Raw genomic sequence first — 20,752 nt, forward strand, 5'->3', positions numbered from 1 at the left:
ACAGATCTCACTGTGTCACAGGGAATTCCTAGTTAAGAAGGAAATAGCTTTTGTTGCAATACCGCAGTGAGGAAAAAGAAAAAAGGAGGCAGTTGGATGAGATAAAAATAAGGTATCTAGGCTCCCATGAGGAATACCCCTGCAAACCCTTTCACAGGCTAAATTTAACATATCTATGCCCTTGTCTGCAGAGAAGGCAAACTGGGAATGTTGCTTCCTCTTTCCAAAAAGAAAACAGAAAAGAGAAGTTCTGGTTTAAAACCCTTGCCTGGTGTTACAGGCTGGCTCACTTAGGGAGGAGAATCCTTTCTATAAAAATTTTTAAATTTTAGGGCAATCTGTAGCGTAATGAAGCTGTTAGTAATTTATTTCAAAGGTGACTTAGCTTCTACTTGACTCAAAATAAGGTAAATAGTGGCTGCTGCATCTTTGAAAAATGCTAGCCATGTCCAGTTTTAATGAAAATATTTATTTAGAGGATACGTGGTCAAATTATTTTTGCTTAACTACTCTCATGAAGTACTCCTGCAAGCTGCAGGGGGGAAATTTATGCAAGATTTTTCTTCAAATGACAAAATCCATGGTTGGAAGTCTGTCTCCGGGTTTTTATTTATTGTCAGGATGGCAGTCTCCGTTGGCAGGGCTTCATCGAGGGGTGTGTCAAGAATTAAGAATTTCAGAATTGCTTGGTGACAAGTGATGCTAACTTACTCAATAGCACATATGTGCATGTTGATAAGCCACTGAGAGTCATAATCAGTTGAGTAAAGAAGCCCATCCTTCTGCATCCCAACCAATCCTTCTGAATTCAGGGTTAAAGTAGAAAAAGCATCCTAAACTAACATGACTATTTGTATGGGTGATGTCATCCTTCTCTAAACAATTATTTGATCTAACAAATTCTAGAATTCACCATAAGGAGCTGCCTGCCTTGCTCTGAAAGGTGAAAAAGTTCACGTTCGTTTCCCGGATGCTTCGTGACTAGTAAAGGTGTTTTTTTTTGGGGGGGGAGGGTGGGGGTGGGCAGGCATTGGTATAATTAAATGCTACCGCCTTGTCTCCATCTCCCCTTTTGAAAAGGAAGCCAAAGCAACTCAAGGTTAAATTTTCAATTGAATCCAGGTTTAAGAAAGGGAACAGGACTGGGCTAACCAGCTAGTAATTACAAACTAGTGCCTTCAGGTGCTTGAAATCTAGTGAGCTTAACGCTCTCACACCAGTGAAAATAGACTGGTCAACTTAGTTTTTTCTGTTTTTTACACACTTTGTCACATGAGAACGATGGGTCACATGAGAACGATGGGTAGGCCCCAATCTGGGGTCTTGGGGAGAAAAGCAAGTTCCCCGATTTCTTGAATGTTCCCTGTTTGCATTCCTCATGCCAGGCAGGGCTTCCTAACTTGTCTCACAGGTCTAATATAAAGTCTCTCCTGTTTAATCTTCATTCCCACTACCGGACTGCCACACTGCACTATACCAGGATACCTGGGAGGACTTTTCAAAGGCAAAAATGCCCCTCAGTGAGGCTGGGAGTGCCTAACTCCCAGTCTTTCCATCCTTTACATAAATGTTCCCTTTTCTTTTCCTTAGGCAGGGGTACTGATTTGCTTTTTGTTTTAAAGAAAAACAATGATTTGCTCATAATGGTAATTTAAAGGGGGACAAAAAAAATTACAAACTATAAACACGGGCTGCCACTTCCAAATCTGTTTCTGGTGAGAATATTATGGAAACGATGTTTCCCTAATAGTTTAAAACATCCTGTGTTGGTTCATTACATTGAAATCTGTGTGGCGTGGGGTGGGGTGAATCTGCAGTGACCAGCATGGGCAGGACAAGGGGGCGGCCAAAGCCACATTGAAGACACTGCAGTGATGTCTGGAGGCTGTGGCAGGGACCTGGCCCAGAGAGGGGCTGTCACCGGGCCAAGTGCTGTCAAGCATCCCCCGCAACCAGGCATGATTTTCTTGGGATAGGGAGATGTTTGTCACAAACACTGGTGCTTTCATCAGTAGTATTTGCTGCACCAAAGACCCAAGGGTGGGGGGGGGACCCTAAAGAGCCCTTCCCAGGATTTTCTAATATGTAAATCCAGAAAAATTAAGTGAAAACTGGCTGCCCAGCCCCCAAAGCCTACCTATACTTCCTAAAGGTTAGTATAAAGTCTGGTCCTCTTATTTGGTGCCCCTGCACAGATTTGACACTTACTCTCCATTAAACCCATTAACATGCAGGATCCTCATCTGCTTCACAATGGTGCTTTTACCAGATTCTCCAGCACCTAGAAAACGAAAGTAAGTCTCAGGTTATGAAGGAGGCATTTTAACACTTTGGGCAGGGAGGACTGCTGTTGTTGTTTTGTTTTTCCATAGAAGCAACACACAAAAAACCAAACACAAGATCATAGACTTGCAACTTTTCTTGACATTTCGACGCAGAGAAAAGGAAATCAATGTCCAACTCAGTGTCTACCTGCAGTATTTCACCACCAAAATAACAAACAAGAATTCAGGCTTTGCTGGTTTTAGTTTTTTTCTTTTGATTGTTTAAAAAATTGTGGGGTGGTGATGGAAAGGGGCAAAGAGAAGGAATGACGCAATTTTGTCATTTGCGGGGTAAACAAGAAAATTGAAGTTAAAACTGTGAAACTGAATCCCTGATACATGAACATTCACACATAAACGTATCTAGACACACAATTCGTTGTCAGATGCTTCATGGTTAAAATACCCGGGATTCCCAACAATGCCCAGACGCTGCAGTCTCTTCCACATCACGTAGCGATGCAGCACTTTCCTTCTAAACATTTTCACAATGCAGCTTCTTTCTGTGCAGGTTTCCTACCCCTTGGGCTACTTAAAAATCCACCCCTAAAACTGCATTACATTTTATCCACTTAGCCATACTCCTCTTTCCTCACAAACTATATCTTTCTAAAGATAAATTCCCTCTGGGTACAACTATGTTGCTGAGGAAAAGGGGAGACCATCAATTATCTGTCATCTTCTGGAAAAACCACACTTTAATATCAAATACAGTTCTTGAGACTCTATTAGCATTAGGTAAACTGTAACAGTAAAAAGTAATACAAGAACAAAACTTTAAGCAAAAGGAAAACTATCCCTGGGAACTACTGAATTTGAAAGATGCCAAGCCCTTCCCAACTCAAAGAGTAGAAACACATGCCTCCATTTTAAATCATCTTTCATTTGTAAAAATACATATATGTTTCATGGAAAAAACACATTTCCATCAAGCTAGAGGGAGGATGGCTATTTTGCATCTTCTTTTTTGCGATGCACATTCTCCAACAGATCATCTACGTGTGAATATTTTGCCCTCCTTCCACACAAATGTTTGTTTTCACCCCTTTTTCTTTTTAACTTTTAATTGTATTGTTTTGTTTTAATGCCCAGATAGCAAAACAGTCCTCCTTCACTTGCCTTCTCACAAGCCCATAATCAGTATCTGTAAAAGTTAAAATTAGTTTCTACGGAAACATTGATTTCAAAGCAAACACTATCTTAATGAGCCTAACTTTGGTAAATTAAAAATATAAATGGCACTATTAAGAGAGGCCATGAAGAGAATACGTAATATTTAGCAGGATCGCTAATATTCTAATTTCAGAAGTGCTAAACTGTGTAACAGTTACAGGACGTACCTTTTACAGGCAAAAACAGATCCATGCCTCAGTTTCCACATTTATGAAATGTGGCCGAAAAATTATTTTATGATCATTGTAAGTTCTCTAATTCACTTAATTTTTATGTCATTAAGATAGAGTAAAAAGAGGATTTGGGGCATTATTAGGTTTCCTCTTTTGGGGGGAGGCATTATTTGGTGAGAATCACCATTGAAAAATGCAAAATGTTGTGTCACTGGCTTAAGCTGCAGATTCCTAGGCCAGAGGCAATCAATACATCATGATGTAATGTAGTCATATAGACTAGGACATTTAGATTAGCCCCTGTGACGCAAGGTGTGTTCTGAGTAACAGTCTCAAATTAAGTGGAGACTTTGTGATCACAGCACAAAAGGTGTTGGAAATTTAAGACACCATTAGCATCACACTTGACTTAAATTAGTATTCAGATAGCATTCAAAGATTCTAGACTTTTCCAGATTTATACTTTGAAATCAAGTTATACACATAATATCCCAACAGCATAATTCTGCCTTTAAAAGTTTTAGACAAGACAGCAACACATGTACCATTTAACTACTGAAATTGCAAATGCATAAACATCAAAGACACTTATTTTCACTTAATTAGTAATTTTCTTCTTTTATAAATCTGGACCCAGGAGAACAAAGTCATGACCTATCCAAAAAGAGCAAAGCAAAAGCCACCAAAGGAAAAAAACAACAACAAAAAACGGCCTTTTATATTTTATTCTTTCTACTCAAGCTGTTTTGTTGAAATGTGACCACGAACTAGGTCTTAACCTAGCAAATTCACAAATTTATTCAGATAGCCAAATTATCAAGGAAGTGGAAAACTTCCATTTTTAATTAATGCTGTGTAATTCTTTTGGTCATTTAAAATTTTTTCCCCCCAAAACAGCACTTTAAGGGGAAAAAAAGGAGGAAAGGCCATCTCCTTACAACCTTTTTAAATTTATTTTTTTGCCAGAGGAAAAATCGCAATCAAAAAAAAAAGAAAAACCCAAAACCAAACAAATAAATGTCACTTGATAAACAACTAATTAATGTCTTTTTATCTCTTCCCACCTGGAGGAAAAGTCTTCTCCTTATAGCACTCTCAATCCCCCCTCCCACCTTGAAAAGGACAAAACCCCCCCCCCCCAAAAAAAACCACGCCATTTCCAGACCAAGAAGCCATTTACAGACAAATGTCATTCTCCAGTTTTATCTGATTTGTGAATGTCTTTGTTTTTTCTTTTCACAAAGCACTCTCAATGTGGCCAGCCAGCAGAAAAATGTGTTTTTTAATGGTTTATTAAAATAGTGTTGGGGGGGCGCTGGTGGTGGTGGGGGGGGCAGCTGCTACAATTAATTCTCCGCTCTGCTTTTGAAAAAGCCTGCAAGTCTGGAAGGGGAAAAAAAGGTCATACTGTAAAATGACGTGTCATTTGGCTTCACTGGGCACTTCTCGTACTAACTCTATCCATTTTTTGGTGGTGGGGGGTGGTCTTATTTTATTTGACTCTCCTTCTCCTCCTTCCACCGCCCGGCCTGGCCCGGGACACGTCTGCTCCGCGCACACACAGTCGGTCCTGCCCGAAACGCACCAAGTCGCGCCCAGCGGCAACCGCCCTCCCTCCTCCCCTCGCCGCCCCCCCCGACTCCGGCGCCACGACTCCCTTGCGCCCCCTCCCCCCCACTGCACCACCTTTACCGCTCCGATCCTTTCCGAGGGGCTGATGTCACCAGCCCCCCCACTCTCCTCGGCCACTTCTCCCCGCCAAAGCCTCCCTTTGGCGAGGCCCCCTCCGCCACCACGGCGCCCCCCAGCGTCACCCCCTCCTCTCCTCGCCCCTTTCTTCCCCCTTTCCCTCTCCCAACAAATCTCACACCCCATGGAGGCGGGTCCCCCTCCCTCTACCCGCCACCCGATTTCCTGTCCCCGAAACCCTCTTTTTGTCGCAGTCTCCGGAGCCCCATGGGCCTCCCCCTCCCCCTCCCCAACACGCACCCAAACCCCTGGCGTCGTGTAGGCCTCGCGGAAAAAGAGAGAGAGAGAAAGAGAGAGAGAAGGAGAGAGCGAGAGCAAGAGACACACAGAGCGGGCGGGCCGGGTGAGGGGGACCCGCGCCCGCTTAGTCACGGCCCCCCGCCCCGTTTTTGAGCCCCCGCCCGGCCGAATCCGCGCCCCGGGGTCCCCCTTCCGGCCTCGCCCCCCACAGACAGAGCCCGCGAACGGGCGGGGGGCCCGGGAGCGCGCGCCCGGGGCGGGGGGCGGGCTCGGCGCGCGCGGCCTGCGGGGCGCCCCTTTGGGGCCCCCGGGCCGGGGCCGGCGCCCCCCGCCCGCCCTTACCCAGCAGCAGCAGGCGGTGCGTGGCCCGGTAGACCTGCTTGTCCTTCTGCAGCTGCTTCTCGATCTTTTTGTTGGCCTCACGCTGCGCCTTCTCCTCGTTGCGCTGGTCCTCGGTCTTACTGTTCCCGAGGCAGCCCATGGCGGCGGCGGCGGCGGCGGCGGGGCGCGGCCGGGCTGCGGCGGCGGCGGGCGCGGGCGGCCTCACGCGGGCCGGGAGGGCCGGGGCAGCGCCGGGCGGGCGGGCCGGGCGCGGGCTCGGCTCCTCGGCAAGGAGCGCGCGGGGCGGACTGCGGGCCGCGGGCCGCGGGGCGCGCGGACGGGCGCGAAGGGGAGGGTGGTGTCGGTCGGACCGAGGGGCGCGCGCAGCTCCCCGCCCCTCGAGCCGAGGCCGAGGGGGCTGATGGCCGCCGCCGGGCCGAGGCGGACCAGAGCAGGAGCTGCGGGAGCTGCTGCCGCCGCTGCCGCCGCCGCCGCTCTTATTGCCTCGGCCGGGCCCCCGCCGCCGCCCCGAGCCAAAAGCGCCGCGGCGGGCGGGGGGAGGCGGGGGGAGGAGGAGGCGGCGGCGGCGAGGGGGGTGGAAGGAGGAGGAGGAGGAGGAGGGCCGAGGAGCGGCCGCGGCGGCCGCGGCGGCGGCTGGGAGGGCGGGAGCCGGCGGAGGGAGGCGGCCCCCCGGGAGCCCGGGGAGGGGGTCCCTCCGCCTGCGCCCAGCCGGGGACGGGACGGGCCGGGGAGACGCCCCCCACCCCCCGGGCTCGGGCCGCAGCCGGGCCGGGCCGAGGGGGGAGAGGGGGCGTCTCCGCGCCAGTGACGACCCCTCGCACGACGCCAACGCTCCACCCCCCGGACCGCGTCGCCCGGCGCCCCCGAGGCCTCCTCCCCCTCCCGCGGGCGCCGCCGAGGGGCCGGGGTGGGCGGAAGGGGAGGGAGTGCGCGCCCGGACTTAGGAAAATTTTCGAAAGAGAGAGAGACACAGAGAGCCAGAGAGCAGGAGTGTGGAAAAAGCGAGGCGAGCACGAACCAAAGGACAGAGCAACCGAAAAGGAAAATGTGTCCACACACACACACGAACACGAATAAAAACCCACACTACACAGCAATGGTGGTGTCTGGTGGCGGTGGCGGTGGCGGGGTGGGGGGTCTGACTAGATGAGCCGCTCCTCGCGCCCCCGGCGCCGGGCGCCATGGCCCGAGCCGAAGGCGCCGCTGGCCCCGGAGCGCCCGCGGCCTCTGCGCCTGGCGCGGCCGCCCAAGTAGGAGAAGAAGGCGCAGCCCAGGAACACTCGGAAGCAGCAGGTCGCCCCGAACACGAAGCCGCAGCCGCGGCCCTGCTCCGTGCGCTTCTGCAGCAGGAAGTTGAGCACCCACGAGGGGCTGCGCACCGAAAAGACCAGGAACACCACGAGGGGCAGGTGGGCGCTCAGCGCGCCTGCCTTGAGCGGCCCAGGCCGCCACACGACGCCCCCCACGCGCGGCGCCGCGTAGTAGGCGTCGTCCTCGTCGTCCGAGTCCGTGTCCCACTCGGCCCAGGCCCTACTCGTGCCCCCGGCGGCGGCGCCCTCCTCGGCGCCCCCGACGGCGCCCTCCTCGGCGCCCTCGTCGGCGGCGGCGGCGGCCGCGGCGGCGGCGGCCTCGGGGCATCGGGCCTCCTCCTGGGCTTCTGGCACCTTCTTCTTCTTCTTCAGCATCTTCTCCACCTTCTTCCTCTCCTTCTCCTTCTTCTTCTCCTCCTTTCGCCTCTGCTCCAGCAGCTTCTTCTCGAGCTTCTTGCGCTCCTTGTCTGTTAGGAACTTCTCGGGGGGCGCCTCCCGCGCCGGGTTCTTGGGGTTCTTCGCGGACTTCTCGGGGTCCCCGCTCTTCCGCGGCGCGAGCGGCTCTCTCGAATCGGCCAACGCCGCAGCCGCCGCCGCAGCTTCGGCAGCCACCTCGGCAGCCGCCGCGGCCGTCTTCTTCTGGCTCTCCGCCGCCCGGGCTTTGAGCTTCATGGCCATCTTCAGCATGGTGGCCCGGCCACCTCGGGGAGCTCGGCTCGCGCCTGGCCCGGGCGCCCTGCTTGCCCCCGGCCTCGGGCTGCCCGGCCCCTGTGCGCCCCGTGTCGGGGGGCTTGGCTGCGGTCCCCGCCGCGCTGCCCCGGGGCCGCGGAGCGCGGCTGCCCGGGCTTCGGGCTGTTGGGCTGGCTGCCTAAGAGTTAGCGCCAAAAAGGATGAGCAAACGAAAAAGGGACAAGAACAAACCAAAAAGCACCCAACAACAGCGAGAAACCAAAAAGCACCAAGAAATGTCAACTCAAAAAGAAAAGTGCAAAGGCGCGGATGGCACGAGTCTGCTGTTACCCTCAGGCGCTCCTTGGTTTGGCTCTTGGGCACGCCAATGGAGAAAAGAAAAGAGAGAGAATTGGGGGGTGCCCGGAGGCGCGGGGCAGGGCAGCGGCGCCCGGGCGCCCCTGCCTTGTCCCGGACCCGGCGGCTCTTGCCCGCGCCGGGCGACTCGCACTTCCGCGGGAGGCCCCGGCGCTCCCCGACTTACATGTGAGTGAGGTGCACTCACACGCAAGGCAGCGCCTGCCGGCCGCCCGCCGCCGCCCCGCGCCGGGACAGGGGCTCGCTCCAGCCGCGGCGCCGCAGCCCGGAGCCAGAGAGCAGGGGAGAGCCGCGCCGGCCAGCCACCTGACGCAGCCCGCTCCGCGGTGCCGACGCGACTGAGTGTCCCTGCCGGGGAGCAGCGCTTCTAACCGGCCCCGATGACGCCCCAGCCTCTTCAGAGGACCGACCCATAGCAGCGGCCCCTATAAACCGAAGGGGAAGCGCGAAAAATCGGCCCACCGGGGACGCACCCAAATGGGCCGCCGCGCACCCTGGGGGTGCGGGCCGGTGCGGGGACCGCGCGGGTGTGGGCCAGGGGCTCGCGGGCCGCGATGGCGGGGGGCGCGGGCGCGCCCAAGACGGTGGGCGCTCAACCCCGCCTCCCAGACCTGCCTCCCAATTTTCGGTGAGTGGTGTAGCCCTGGGCGGCGTGAAAAGTGTGCGACGGCGGCGCTTACCCCTGCTGTGCGCCTCCTTACCTCCAGCCACCCACCCCGCCCTCCCAGCGGCGCGCGCCCGCCGAGGTAGGTGTCAGAGAGCCGAATTCGAATTATTTGCGACGCCCGACGGAGTTTCCTATCTTCGGACGAGAAAAGTGCGATGGGAGTGCAAAGGTAGCTCTGCTCGAAGCAGCGGGCGCGCCGGTGTCACGGGAGCCGAGGAGCGGTGGCCGTCGCTGTGGAGTCGGTGCTCGAGGCGTCCTCCCAGGTGGGAGAGGTGGCGGCCTGGCCTGGGCGCCCTGGGGGCTCTGGAACAGAGGGAAAAGTAGTTTACGGAACGTGAACTTGTTTGAGGGTTCTTTCAAAACTTTCAAGTGTCCCGCCCCACACTAGGATCTAGCAGTGCACGGGATTAGGAGCAGGGATAGCAAATTTTCAACCAGTTGACCCCAGCCCGCCTTTCCTGGGACCTTGGTTGGGTCATCTGCTGCCACCGTGGTGTCTGCTGGGATACAGTTTATTCATTCAATAAATGTTTGGTGCCTGCAGGTTCCGCGGCCCACCATGTGCCCAGGTGAGCCGAGGCGGCCAGGTAATCAAGCTAAGACATGAGCAGTGTCTTTGATGGGACACAGGCCTACATCCCGGAAAACCCAGATATGCAAAGTCCACAAACTGTCTTCCAACTTTTTCTTTGACTTCTTAACAGAGTCCATGAAACTTAAGATGTTTGGATGGAGAAGGAGAAAGAAAGAAAAGTCTACTTATAAATGGAAACACATTTAACAGTCCCCAGGGGTATGGGGCGGCTGATACCACCAGAGGCCTGGAGCAAACTGTTGTATCACTTTAAGTTAGCTTTGAAAATAAAAAGACACTGTTAGCCATTCAACAGGATGACTGAAATTCCCCCCTTTCCCCCAGTTTGCTCCACTTCGAGTAAGAAAAGTGTGACAGATGAAGATGCCACATACTATTTTTCTTGGTCCCTTCAGGTACACCGCTGCCCCCGTTGTACAAGGCCTCTTTTTTATGAACCTGAAAGGACAACAGAGGGCGATTCAAAGTCACCAAACAACACTTGGAATTAAGAACAGGAAGCGCAGCCTAGATGCCGTCCTGCCCTAGGTTGCTGCAGACCCCTGACTTTCTCGAACTCGGCTGAAAAGTTGCTGCCAGTTTTTTGTCACACTCCTGATCATGGCCTCTCTTCCACACAAAAATACACCTTCTTTTGAAAATGCTCAAAGGAACCATCCTAGGTTGATGCTTTTCACCTAACCAAAGATGCATAAAAATATTATGCAGATACACCTGAATGTGCTCCCAGGAAAACTCAGCAGTAAGGCCTCAGGACCGATGATTCCTAGGCTGCCTGTAACCGTGAAAGTAAGGCTCACTGTCATCCACCACCTAAATTGGAAAGAATCACTTGATGACATGGCACAGGTTCTATATCTTTAGATATTAAATTAAAAATTCATTCACTTTTAAAAATTGTTAAAGACTTGTACGAGGGAAGGATAGGCCAGAAATTTTTGTTATGCTCCATTTGTTCAAAAGCATCTTCCTTCCTGCTTCTAATGTGGCAAAGCACAGATACATTGTCTTTAAGAGGTAAGGTAAATAGTAACAAATACAACCTAGATACTTATGCCAGGAGCTACAAAGTTATACAATGAATATAATGAAGAGCCTCCTTATTTAGAAATCTCTGAGCTCCATTACCACCTTCCCCTTTTAGATAAGTATCACACCTGAACTTTAAAAGGAGTGAAACTGCCCCATGTCATATACTAACATGCGTTCTAGGCAAGGCACAATTGGGACTATTGTCCTAGAAATGTGTAACGCAAGATCAGGCTTTACTCCTTTCAGCTCTCAATCTATGAGGCCATTCTTGAAAACAAAAATGTTTTAAGTGTAGGTTTCACCTATATTTTATTATGACTACTGATGAATAAATAAAGCATTTACTTTGTAAATAAATGACAGCAGGTGGAATCATGGGTTTACAAGTAAGCAAATGACACCCAGAGCGCTGAAACACAAGCTGGTTTGCGGTCAGCTAGGCTCTCTGTTTTCACTCCACACAAAGTGAAAGAAGAGATTTTATTGAGCTTTTGGCCTCAAATTTGACCTCTCAAGGCCCTAAAAGTTGTGATTTTTTTTTTAAGTCTTTCAGATATGGAGGCTACCATGTGTGACCTTTTCATATGGGTTAGTCATTTATTTTAATTGATCATTACTGTTTTAAGTACCTAGTTTATGCTTTGAAAGTGGGGCAATCTATTAGCATAATTCTTGGAACAGTCCAGATGAAAGAGCTTTCCAATGGAAGGGGCCCCTCATCTGGCTCAGGAAGAGAAGGGAGTTATGGAGATTTCAGGGAGAGACAAAGGGCAGAATATCTTGGGTATAAAATGCCCGAAGAGAGCACAGATCTGTGGCTCAGGAGACTTGCTTCATGCCCAAGCCAGTCAGTTGAGATCATAACACATCCCTAACCTAAAACACTAGGTCACCGAACGAAAAAATTTGGTTAAACAGATCGTGTCACACACTACACGGAGATACGGCCTCAAAACATTTCTTTCCAACATTCCATATTGACAACAAGGAACAACGTCCCACATCAGGGTTTGAATTCTGTGGTCTTGTCAGCTTCGTGGTGATAAAGACAGTTTGTGTTCTTGGCCCCTGGGTATCCTCCTTTCTGAGTAAGAATGCCTTGTCTGCCTTTCGAAGCAGCAGACTTGCTACAGCTTAGAATCTTGAAAATAGTGTTCTGCTTAATGATGTCACTCAGTTTTTGGACAAGAATGTTATCCTTGGCCCTTCATTAGTTGGGGTCATTTCCAAGAGCCCAGAGCAAATATAATTATAATATTATTTTAATAGCCTAGGAAACAATAAATAGGTTTCCACTGAAACAGAAACTTTAGCTGTAAGATTTTAATAATAGTATTTAGTACTTCCACAGTGTTTCCTGTCTTCAAAGCATATTCTGCACTTTAATTAGCTAGAATGACTGAAACTGCTATTGCAAATGAATGTCAAAGTCTATGTCATGTAGATGATGAAAGAAGGAATTGTAAAAAGCATTTCCTAGTCCCAGTTAATCCTTGTAAGAAGGCTCTGTTACTTTAGACCATAAAAGTTCTTAGAAATCGAATGTAGTGATTATCTAGGACATTTTTTTCTTGTCATATTCACTAGTCAGTAACTCCAACCACAAAGTAACCCTAAACTTATATTCAAAACTAAACATGATGTAAAACTTCATTTCAGAAGACTTGAAGTCAATTACTGAAGAATTAACTACATGGCCATATGACATTTTCCTATTTATTATCCATCAACTAATTTTAAAATGATCTGTTTTTAATTCAGAACATACTCTGATTCAAACAGAATGTGGATGTACATTGGCCAGTGTGTTTGGACCCAATTTCTTGAGTCAGTGGATTTGAGATGTTGTTCAAACATCTACTTAAAAGTATGGCACACAATATAAGGGCAACGAGGACGTTTTGCAGCCCTTCTTGATCTTTCCTGACTCTCTGATGGGGAGGCACCATCTGTGAGAGAGGCTTCCTGGTCTCTGTGGACAGATGCCCAATTCCCCAGGCCATCAATGCCTTTCTCACCACATCCCCATGAGCCCCAGAGTGGGCGGGAATGGATTTCTAACAAAGCCACCACATACCTTAAGAAGCAGGAAGCTAACAAAAAGAGCTGACATGTATTACTTATGTTCCTTTTAGAAGCCTAAATGATATGATGCACATGTTACCCTTCATTGAAGATTCTAGGTGGACAAACAACTTGGATATCAACAGGGAGCAGAAAACCTACTAGCAGGACCAAAAGGCAGACCCATCAGCAGAACACAGGCGGCAGCTTCAACAATTAATTCCAAAACTGAAAGTCAAATCCAGGAGAAGACAGGAAGCTCCATTTTCTTTGAGGTACATCAACATCAATAACAGATCAATGGACCCACTTAATGGAGTTCTTAATTGGGTACAAAAAAATATTTAAGAGTTTTACCACTCTACAGCAGGAAAGTTAATTTTCCTAAACTGAAATATCCTTCACTTCCCTTGGGGAAAAGTTTTCATGAGGACTAAGGTAATGGGAAAACCTGTTGCTTAGAACTTTTAACTTGGCCTTGAAGATGGAAACTCATCCAGGATGGAGAATAATGTAGGGAGACTAGTTAAAAATAGACACGGACCAGTTCACTTTCACACTTATTTACAAGGTGCCTTATTTAAATGACACTTTGATCCAACATCTTACAAAACTAATGACAACAGGAAAAAATAAGAGGCAGTTGGTGCACCTGGAGATGGGATGTTGAGACCAGTCAGGAGTTCTGAGGTACTAATAAAATTTCCTTAGATAAAAGAAACCCTTTAATTCTTCTTATTTTAAAGATTTTAGGAGTTTTTTCATAGTATTCACTTCTTCAAATTTAGCTCCATAGAATTGGAGTTTAGACAGTTAAAAACACTGGATTAATCAGGCAATTCATTTCATTTAGTTAAATGCTGCTTTGTGGACATACACAAATGAAACAACTGCTAAACAGAAGTTTTACATCTTCAGATTTTATCTACCTGCCAACCAAATGTAGGTGATCATTTTCAAACAGCCTTGCCATTAGGAACTAGCCTCAGTTTGGGAAAACTGAGATTCAGACTGGGCCTCAGGTGTCATTCGCCTTCAGAGCTAAAACCCCCTCTCCAGTCCCACTTCCATCTGCTGTTGGTAAACCAGGAATTAAGCAATTAACATGACATAATTAGTCACACATTTAATTCATCTAGAAATGTAGATACCTTTTCATCGTTTTGTGTTTGTCCACACGTTTTAGTTGAAATTGAAAAATGTGTAATTATCGCTTAGCTCCACCTATTTTCCTGGCTTTTATTTTGAGGAGGGAACTAACCGTCGGGGCACAGGCTGCACAGCTCCCAAAGTGGAGGGCTGCCCCCTCTTTTCACACGGGCTCCAACTGTCCTCCCCACGGCCACCGCAGCCTTCCTCTGCTTGATTTCCATTTAGCCTCCAGTTGGTCGAAATTAGGCGTTTGCTGGGGAGCTCAGGGCTGCGCCCTCTGCTCTCCCACTCAGCAGTTTATTGAGGGCTTGGCAGTGTGCACAGAACTCTCACTGGCCTGTTAGGAGCCCACTCAGCAGCAGAGCCCAGATGGCACTGTGTCTTTCTAAGGTCCTTGCCGACCACTGGAAGTTATGAGAAGGGGAAAATTATTCAGCCCAAGCTGCAAGCATTTGCAACCAGTCTGGGGATCAGATGAAAAGGAGATTTTTTATGAGCTACAGACCTCAGCTCTACCCGCAGCCACGTCCCAGGGTCTCTGCACGCCGCCCAATACTGGGAAGGCTGCCTCTGCCCGCTTTCTTGAACATTCCTGTTTTTCGGTTGCCTTAGTCTCTACTACCTTCTCAGATTACGGCTCCTTTTGTGCTAATTACACCGAAAAAATTGAAAGAATGTCGCTGACTTTACAAAGAACACAAAGCAGACTTGCTTTAAAAACTAAATATAGCCAGTTTCTTTCAGAAGGCAGGCAGACTCGGCCTTCCAATGATTTGTACTATGCAGATTAATTGCAGATGGCCAATTCATTTATTAGGACCCAAATGACAGAAGGGCTCAGCTATCGGCAGGACAGATTAAAAATGTGTGTTGCTTTTGGGGGCCATTTACATAAAATGAGAAGGTCTGATTAATGACGAACTTTTTATTCCCAGCACTTAATTGTAAATTAAGATTTGCTGATGATGACGTGCTAATTTAAGCTACCATGGAAAGAGGAAAGAAATGGAAGCTGCCGACTGTAGGAAGCAGTACCTGTACTGCGCAGGTAAAAATATAAATGAAACGAAAGAAGAAAATCTAACTTCTCATTCTGGAAGGCAGTGGCTGACACAGATCAAGAGGATATTGTTTTTGCAGCCCCTGTTCTCCGTTATGTAAGAAATGGTCTTTTAAAAGACAGACTTGGGAAGGGGGTATTATCTCTGCTAGCCAAGCAAATTATAGATTACTCCCCACTTCCACCCCCACCACCATGAAATCCTGAAAGAGTTAACAGGTGAACAGTAGCAGCTTGGAATGATTTATTTTTTTCTAAGGAACATTAAATACTGAATTGCTCATGCTGAAATAACGCTACAGCTGTGATCTGTGGGGCTGAGTTTTGGACACTGGCTCGAGTGACAGGTGTACTCGTTGTTTGCCCAGCTCGGCTGAAATTGTGATGCCTAACTCAAATGTTTTCCCAATTAACTGGTGAGGATTCTGGAGCCAGCCAGGAAAGGGCCTTTTGCCACAAGGATGGAAGACATGTGTGCTCAGCCTTCAACAAAAATGTCAGCCTTAGGGGAGAATGGAGCCGTTGCTCCCTGATCATAAAAACAAGAAAATGGAGATGGACCTGCAATGTCCAGAAAGGTAGGGAAAAGAGACAATCTAATTGGGACCAAACCCTTCTAGGTTCTAAAGCAAGCAGGTCTGTCCTACAGTTCAGCTCTTGGAGGATTTTAGGGATTGAAGCAAGTCCAGGATTCTAGGAAATGTGTCACCAAAATTGGTATTATTAGAGAAAGTGGCACAAAGCTACAAGTGCAGAGTCTGATCTGTAACATGCTAATTACATCTATTTTTATCCCAGGGTTGCAGTGACCTAACATCAAGAAATAAAAACTCTGGAAAACTAGCCTTTCACATATAGAAAGTATGATTACCCTTAGGTATGGGGCCCCTGGGAAAACTTTCACTGGATCTATGAATTTAACCTGAGGTAAGAAAGCAGCAGTCACCCAGGAAGGTGGCTGACTTTCAAGAGCACTTGGCAGCAGTGAGGGGAGGCACATGGGGAGTTGTGGAATAATGTCAGCATTTAGTAAGAGGGGAACTCTGAAATGTCCAAGGCCAGCCCAAGCAAACGGCGCTATCTCCACGTGGTGCCCTGGTCTGGAAAGGGAAGGAAGAAGGCTAGGCTATGTTTTGCCAAGCCAAGACATAAATGAGGAAGCTTTCCTCAATCCATTCCACTGATAGCAAAGGCCCTGGATCCCTATCTTCTACCAAGATGGTGCCAAATAGCCGAACCATACAAAGGAAATTGGTATAAAACTTCATTGGGACCCAGAGACATCTAATCTCCAAGTTAAAGGACTACTCCTTTTACTCATAACCGTTGGAGGCATACCAAAGCCTAGAAAAGCCTAAATGACCCTAAATTCATATTCTGGTGTTATTTAACCCATGCCTCTGGGAGGCGCTCAAGAACAGGATAATTTAATGTCATTCTCAGCCTGAAAAGTTCCTTAGTTTTCTTTTAATCAATAATTATTTTAAATGCATCATTTCAACAAGATACCATGAGTTAGTTGAATGAATGCATATAAAACCAAAATGTTGACTAGTATAATCCCCAAATTGAGTTAATATTTTAATCTTAGGTATAACATACTTTTATATTTCATTTACCTTGCACATTTTAAAATGTGTTAAATGTGTTTTCCACAACTTGGCATAACTACACATCCACTAGGTTTATTGGGTGGGGAGGCAGGCAGAGAAGAGAACTTTGTTTTAAAAAAAAAGAAAAGAAAAAAAAAAGCTATGACTAAAGGATAGAACTCCACAGCAAACATTTAGTTTCTACAATTCATGCCAAAGGTAGAAGAGATTTTGAGAGAAAAAAAATAGATGGATAATTTCTAAAATATGTAAAGTAAACAACAAATACGCAAAGGCAAGGGAGGAAAAAAAAAAAAAACAAAAAACAAAAAAAAACACACTACTAGCAGCATGAAAACCCCAGGGAAACAAACAAGAACATCATTGTAATTGAAAGTAATTACTTTCAACCTAACCTTCCTCCCAATACCTGATAATTCTGTGAAATCAGCCAGCTGTCACTCTTGTCCTTTTAGAAACATGACATTGATTTGTCTAGTAAAGACCCATCATTAGAATTCTGAGGTTTGCCTAATGGGACTACTAATAAATCTAAGTCATCAATTCTTGACCTTTTGTTTCCTGAAATTCTCGGTATGTGGTAAACTGCTGAAAACACATTTTCAAGGTCTGTGACTGTAACATGAAAAATAAAGGATCAAGGCTGCGCTTTGAAGGTCTGATCATATCTGGGTTCTGCCCTGCCTGTGCCCCAGAGGGAAAATAAGCAAGATGGATTAGGAACAGCATCTGGGGGTCATATCAATACCCTCTTTTGGGCTGAGCTATTTGCAAATAGAAATGGACTGTGTAAGACTGAACTACAAAGGGAGATGTGCCAAGGAGCCATTGCCCCTTCCCCTGCCTCTCCTTGTCCTCTTCCTCCCTCAACTGCCTGACTTTTTACCGAGAGATCAGGAAAAAGTCCAGCCAAGAGAGTCTAAATTGACTATGCACATGAGAAAGAGAGAGAGAGAGAGATTATCTAGTCTCAGTTTTGGTGACTTTGAAATAAAAGGTTTGGGTTGGGGAGGGTCAGCTTTTTTTTCAAGGAACAGAATCATGGAAATTTTTTCTTTTTCTGTAAAAGCAAAACACTTCTCACCCTTATTTTTTGCTGGCTGGATTAAGCTGGTTGTAACCTAAGACAAAATGCGGGCAGGTGCCTTCGGCTTCCTCTAAATTCTAAGATGGCTGCAGGCACCAGACTCTGACAGTGATGTTGCTGAGAGTCTAGCCATAAAGATTTATTTCCACACGGTTCTCCCTCCACATCTGCCTAGAAGGACTAGTCTGCTGCTTCATTTTCCCCCTCCTCTGCAGCCAATTTCAGATGGCTGCAGCAGAGAAAGTGAGACCCCCCACACCTTGTTTGTGTGTACCCTTCCTTCCGTGCCCCTCTGAGTGCATTTGGGCTGTGTTGGGGTGACATCGGGACAGGTGGTTGGCTGAGCTGATCCTCTCAAATATTCAGGCAAACTGGTTGTTTGTAGACAAAACATCCAGATGCTTTTTCACGATTGAACTTTTGATCAAATTGATTGGATGCTTTGTTGTCAAGAAGACAAAAATCCAAGTCAAAAAGGTCACTAGAATAGGAAATTTGCAGGCAATGAATAGTAGGAAGAATTACATATTTCTAGCAATGAAAAATGTGAGTTTTTAGATTGTGCTAAATGACTCGATACTGGCCAGAGCAAAGATACAAGTGAAAGAATGGATCTTTTTAAGGTTATATTGTTCCCATTTATTTGGTTTTGTGCTGCCAGAAAGTGGCTTGGAGGCTTGCTTTTTAGTGCTCTGTAAAATGTAAATGGTCTAAGTTAAGAAGCTATTTAATCTCAAACAATATTAATTGTGACATGAAAAATGAGACCAATTCTTCCGACATTACAATTACCACCACCTCACATTAACTGATCACCTCACTATGTTTCTCAAAAGAGCCTGAATATTTTCCTTTTCCAAACTGCCTATTTTTAAGAGGAGACAAAAATCCTCAAATACTTTACTTATTCTGATGCTGAAAATGTGGTCTCCTAAAGTGGGCTTCCTTTGGCCTCCAGGCTCTGCAAACCTCTACATCTGATTTGTCTTGTTCTCCCCCCGCCGCGCCCCCCCCCCCCCCCACCGCCTCTGAATTAAAACTCTTTCTAAAACAAAACCACTAAGCAGCCAAACGGTCATAAGCCAGGATGCTGCTCCTGCATCTCCCTGCTTCCAGACAGAACTGCTGGACCCTAATGCTGCTTTCCAGGAGAAATAGGGGGAAAATGCGGTTTCACATATTTTTTAAGTGTTTTTCCCTAAATGGGTCCATTAAAATCAGCAAGATCACTGTTCCTCCATCTCTGTAGCAGGCAGAATCACCACGCATGGAGATAAGAGCAAATTTGTATTTCCAGTCGGCTCTGATGGGGAGATTGCAGTTGTTCTAGGGAAAGGCGATATCTCTATCCCTGCAGTACTGCCTCACGATTTCAAGACCACTGCCTCCTCCCGTAAGATTCTGCAGATGTTACACTTTGCTTGTTAAACCTCTTGCTAAATGTAAGAAATAACGTTGTTTTACTTGTAAATGTCCGTAATTCACCTACTGCAAAGCCCTAAGTCCTTGCTGTTTCATTACCAGCTGCCTGTTAATAACCATCAAATTAGAAGTGTCTCTAGCAGCATGACAATTTAGTGAGGGGAATAAGAACAGAAAATCACAAATTGTTCAGAGAAGTTGCCGCATAGCAGGCCTCCTGGGGCCAGGGCCTGATGCCCCTTGGTGTTTAGTTCAAGGCCACGGGGCTCTCTTGGGTGACATCACTTCTAACATAGATACTGTGTAATTCAGTTACACAAACGCAGCCCAGACAAGCAGGCTCACATCATCTCTTGTGCTCTGCGTAAGTCTGCACCAGAGGCTGTCAACACAGCCTGCACTTCCTGTTGCATGCCACGAAAGAGCCCTAAAACCAAGGAGGGAGGTGAAAGGAAGTACAAAATAATGCGCCTTCTATGTTTTTTGTTGTTTTGTTTTTTGTTTTGTGTTTTTTTTTCCCTCCCTTTCTGCTCCCTTCATCTCTAAGGAATCCACAGCTAACCTGGACGCATTTTGTTACTTCCCATTCCCAGGGAGAAAGGCTTTTTCCAGCTGTGAGTCTAGGATTCACTTTTATCTCTTTCTAAACACTACCAGCCCAGAATCCTCAGACCACTTGTGGGCATTATAGCAACACAATAGGTACCTCTTGTGGACCCCATGCCTCAGATCAGAGCAGGGATTACGGGGCAAGGCCGAGAGGTGGGAAGTCAGTGACAGCGCCATTCTCTCGTTCTTGCTTGAGCTGACTGTAGCTTCTTAACATCTGGTGCACCAACTCTTTCCCCATTCCTAAACCATAGCCGGCCTCTGCCCATCAGAACATCAGTCCTGGGCTTCCTGGGCTCTGTCCCTTTATCCAGCTCTGAAGCCATCGAGTGTCCATTTCAACCTCACACCTGACTTAGCACCTGACTTTAAAGAAAAACATCCTTTTCACCAATAAGGTATGTGACCACTTGAAACCCCTCCAAGGCTTTCAAAGCCGGTGGAGCAGAGCATAACAGCAGAGGAGAACCACCCCCGGGGTTAAAATCTCACAGAAGGAAAGGAGAAAGCTGGCAGTAGCAGGTGGCTCCTTTGGGCTATCCTATTCACCATTTGCCCCTGGCTGACTAGTCCTGGGCCCCCACAGAATGGGCCACTGGTGCACAGGCTCAGGGAAGGGCTTCTCTCACCCTCTCCAAGTGCATCTGTCATTTGGCAGTGACAGCCACTTTGCACTCTGTACCTTGGCAGCTCACATCTCTTTCAGAGGCTCCCTCCTTTCCCCCCACCATAAGCCTCCTCTGTAAAAACAAAAAACAAAAAAAAAAAAAAAAAAAAAATCTTGTTCTTTCATCATAATTAAAGTGCTGTCAGGGAAAATGGCTGAGTTTTGCTGCTGTTGAAATGACCCTCCTTCTCCTTCTCCACTCCTCTTCGCTTCTCTCATTTGCTAAAGTGGTTCTTTCTCTGCCTGAAATCAGGCTCTTTGGTGATGGAAATTTTAGCTTAAAGCAGAGAGTTCTAAGCAGAATCCTAACCTTGCGAGGGTGGGGAGAAAATCAATGTTTTGAGCTGGCCTCTGTTTGCAGCAAGGTGCTGGTGAGGCCATTTTCATCAGGAGGAACGGTGGCGGTGGCTATCTCTGGGCTTTAGA

At 47.6% G+C, this 20,752-nt stretch overlaps 2 protein-coding genes across 11 annotated transcripts in view; both read right to left on the reverse strand.

Annotated features, from left to right (window-relative positions):
• Positions 1-20,752, reverse strand: part of GNAS (GNAS complex locus) — a 70,433-nt gene that overhangs the window by 13,020 nt on the left and 36,661 nt on the right. For 5 of the 10 annotated variants that reach the window (XM_037982599.2, XM_037982598.2, XM_037982597.2 and 2 more), the window contains exon 2: positions 2,209-2,281. In XM_037982599.2, coding sequence (XP_037838527.1) covers positions 2,209-2,281 — 73 coding nt within the window. Of the gene's footprint in view, positions 1-2,208; positions 2,282-6,001; positions 6,481-20,752 lie in introns of those variants that run through there. The other 5 variants (XM_037982608.2, XM_037982600.2, XM_073005567.1 and 2 more) reach the window with 2 other exon arrangements.
• Positions 2,209-20,752, reverse strand: part of LOC140708507 (neuroendocrine secretory protein 55) — a 55,894-nt gene continuing 37,350 nt past the window's right edge. The window contains exon 2 of the mRNA XM_073005569.1: positions 2,209-2,281. The gene's annotated coding sequence lies outside the window, so the exon portion shown is untranslated. The remainder of the gene's footprint in view (positions 2,282-20,752) is intronic.

Source organism: Chlorocebus sabaeus, chromosome 2 (assembly GCF_047675955.1).
Source record: "Chlorocebus sabaeus isolate Y175 chromosome 2, mChlSab1.0.hap1, whole genome shotgun sequence".
Lineage (NCBI taxonomy): Eukaryota > Metazoa > Chordata > Mammalia > Primates > Cercopithecidae > Chlorocebus > Chlorocebus sabaeus.